This window comes from Acomys minous, assembly GCF_964271855.1.
Source record: "Acomys minous genome assembly, chromosome: 2".
Taxonomy (NCBI): Eukaryota; Metazoa; Chordata; class Mammalia; order Rodentia; family Muridae; genus Acomys; species Acomys minous.
In genome coordinates, this window is record NC_140484.1 from 63,523,877 (window position 1) to 63,527,019 (window position 3,143).

Here is a 3,143-nt window from a genome sequence, read left to right on the forward strand (position 1 = left end):
TGCCCCAGGTGAGCTTTAGTGTGTTCTGCGGTGGTGGTAGCTGTGGTGGTGGAGGCAGGTAAGGCAAACCCAAAGCTGTCCAGGGATTCCTAGGTGTCAGCTACTCTGTGGTCTGGGGACAGGTTCTGTAACAGGGACACTAATAATGCTAGGAGTAGAGCGACAGGGGAGGGAGCTGGTGTCCCCAGGTACCCCTTTCTGCTGAAACGGCTCCTCCCAACCTCCAAATCTATAAAGTTCCTCTTTCCACGCGGCCTAAGCCCAAGCAAGAGTCCTGGACTCCTCTCAGTGTGCAATCTCCTGAGGGTGGAAGGCAAAAGGCAGCCACATATGGGCCCTCTGGGTGCTCTTGCTGCCCAGCTTCCTCTTCTCCTCTGACCAGCTCCCAAGACTTCCCTCTCGAGACTAGAGACTTCCAGGCTTCTTTAGGAACCTATCACCCTTTAAGGGGCTCTCAGGAGTGCTCTGTCTGAGAGCCCAGGGCTGGATCTATAGGCAGAGCCCCAGAAACAACCCGAGAGTGGATATGCTGTTTCCTCCTGGGCAAGGGGGTACACAGCAAACTGCATCTGCCTCAGCTCGGCTCCACACAGGAGCTCTGCCATTTCCTGTGCGGCACCTGTGGGGCCCCCAAGGAGGGATTGATTCAGGGTCTGAACTCAATGTTGGAACAGAGCACCTGGCCAGTCTCCAGTCTTTCTTCAAACTTCAGTCCCTTCCTGGCTGTAGACTAGGTGACCCGCCCTAAAGCCGGTAGCCCCTGTCTGATGGACCGAGTCCAGGCTAGGCACGGTGTTAGGGATCTGAGGACCGTGAGTAGCCACGGTTGGCGGCCTTCTTAAAGAAAAGTCACGGGTCAGGCCGTCGGGGATGGTGCCAAAGCTGCCAGCCAGGGTGCCCATGGCCGTGGAGAAGCCGGAGAGGCAAGAGGTGGTCTCAGGGGCAGGCGGGGATGGTGAGGTCTGCGGGTCCTGGGAAGCCAAGCCACGCAGTGGCAGTGGCTGCTCCAGTGAGGCTCCCCCTGGGCTGTTGGTTCCAGCTGCAGTAGCCTCGCTGGTCTCTCCTCTCCTCCTCCTCTTCCTTCGGAAGTTCCCGTTGTCAAACATTTTCTCGCAGTTTGGGTCCAGCGTCCAGTAGTTGCCTTTACCTGCGGAGAAAGGCAGTTCAGAAAGCCTGTGTTGACCTCACTGGTTCCTGCAGAGGGTCCTGAGCCCTTCTCGTCCCAAGCCATGAGGTGTCATTTTGTGTTGGGAATGGGCCTCCACAGTCATACTGCAAGTGTTTGGATGCTCCAGAAAGATCCAGCTATGGACCCTTGAAGGATCATCTAAGTACATCAAGTTAGACCCTGGGGAGACTGCGCAAGAGGATCCTTCTGGGCTCAGCCAGTGGAGCAGAGCTAACCACGTCGGGACTCTCTCTAGGGTCCAATGCTTTCCAGAGACAAGTCACTCCCCAACACACCCCAGATTTTTAAAGGTAGGCCCTATTTCTCCCATTTTACAGGGAGATGTATCGAGGGCCAGAGATGTTAACTCCCAAGGCCGCCTCAGGTTGTTGGCTAACTTTCTAGGCTTCAAACAGACAGCACTGAGCCCTGGGTCGCTCTAACCAGAAGCTAAGACCTGAAGATTCTGCTGCTATCTCCGAACCCATCTGTGCCTAAAATGTCTTTCCTCCCCAATTCACCTCACTTGAGTTCTCTCAACTACATCAGTGGGTCGCCCGGGGTTGTTTCTACCCCAGCCACCCCACCTGCGTCCAGGGTCCTGGATGGGGCGTGCGTTCTTTTGGTTACCTGGGTCGTTCTCATCTCGAGGCACCTTCTTAAAGCAATCATTGAGCGACAGGTTGTGGCGGATGGAGTTCTGCCAGCCCGCCTTGCTGCGCTTGTAGAAGGGGAAATTGCCAGCCACGTACTGGTAGATCTGGCTGAGAGTCAGCCTGCGCAATGGCGCGCTCTGGATAGCCATGGCTATCAGCGCGGAATAGGAGTAAGGCGGCCGTACCAGCCTCAGCAGCTCCTGCTGTCCGGACAAGCTCAGCCAGGCAAGATCTGCGCCCGCCAGGCTGCCTGCTGCGCTGAGGAGCGAACCCGGAGCCGCGAGGGCCGCCGCTGCATAGGATGGAGCCGGTCCCGGTCCCGGTCCCGCTGCATAGGGCGCCGGGCTGAGTGCAGCCGAGTTCACCCACAGGCGCCGGCCAGAGCCCAGATCCGCACGTCCATAGCCAGAGGGGTGCGCAACGGCCCTGGCCAGGCCGGGCGGGACTGAGCAGGAACCCAGGCCGTCGCAAAACCCAGGCACGTCCAGCTCTCTGGCCTGGGCCCGTGCTGTTGGCTGCATTCCGAAGCTCATGGGCGTTCCATTCATCCTGCCCCCACCTTCCAGCCCTGGGCCCTTTAAATGCCATTGGGACGGGGTGGGGGTGGGGTGGTGCACTGAGTGAGAGTATACAAGGTGGTGAGTCTCCTCCCCTGCCAGCTTTGGAGGAGTGAAGTCTATGTTCCTGCCCTCAGGTCAGTTTTTGGCTCCGCCCTGGGACACTCAGACAAGCAGTCTCTGAAACTGTCCCAGGGTACCTATGTCCCTCTGTGTTCAGAGTCCTTTGTGGCCTGAAGTGGAAGAGGATCTGACGTTTTCTCAGATCCCAGCTCCTAAAGCTAGGCCCTTCGTGCATCTGGGGTCTTTACTCGGCCCTATCTCAGGGCAGAAATTGAGAGCAATTGTCATGCACCTAAATTCCTAGTGAGGTCCTTAGGTGTGACAGGGACAGGGCCTCAAGAAGAGGCATGGGAAGAGTAGAATAATCCAGAAAGAATAATCTGGAGAATCTGTGTCATGAATACCAGAAGGAAGCCTGGTGCGGAGCTGCATGTTTCTGCGGCAATCCCAGAAGTCTCCCACCACGGAAGCCAGATTTTCAGATGCTGGAAGAGTCGGGGCCCTGTTTGACTTGTTTGCCATGTAGCTTGGGGCACCTAGTGCAAGAGGGAGCAGTGAAAGCCTTTCTGGGCACCCCCTGAAGAACCTAAAAAAACAAAAACAAAAACAAAAAACGGGTGTCTTCGCGGTGTGCCAGACACCATGCATCCCTCTGTTTTGTTGCTGAAGAGCACTGCTGGACTTACCCAGCTGTAAAGC

General features: G+C 56.7%; 1 protein-coding gene across 1 annotated transcript; it reads right to left on the reverse strand.

The window, feature by feature from the left end:
- Positions 1-539: 539 nt before the first annotated feature.
- On the reverse strand, positions 540-2,359 carry FOXI2 (forkhead box I2). The gene is made up of 2 exons (XM_084754043.1): positions 1,799-2,359; positions 540-1,147 (listed from the first exon to the last, which is right to left on the reverse strand). The coding sequence occupies exons 1-2, from the start codon at positions 2,355-2,357 to the stop codon at positions 702-704; spliced, it is 1,005 nt and encodes a 334-aa protein (XP_084610169.1). The 5' UTR covers positions 2,358-2,359; the 3' UTR covers positions 540-701.
- Positions 2,360-3,143: the final 784 nt, after the last annotated feature.

Excerpts from the sequence above, each read along its gene's own strand:
- FOXI2 (XM_084754043.1), bottom strand. The coding sequence starts at position 2,357 with ATGAGCTTCGGAATGCAGCCAACAGCACGGGCCCAGGCCAGAGAGCTG. Across the intron at positions 1,148-1,798 it reads TCGAGATGAGAACGACCCAG|GTAAAGGCAACTACTGGACG; the intron begins GTAACCAAAAGA and ends CTTTCTCCGCAG.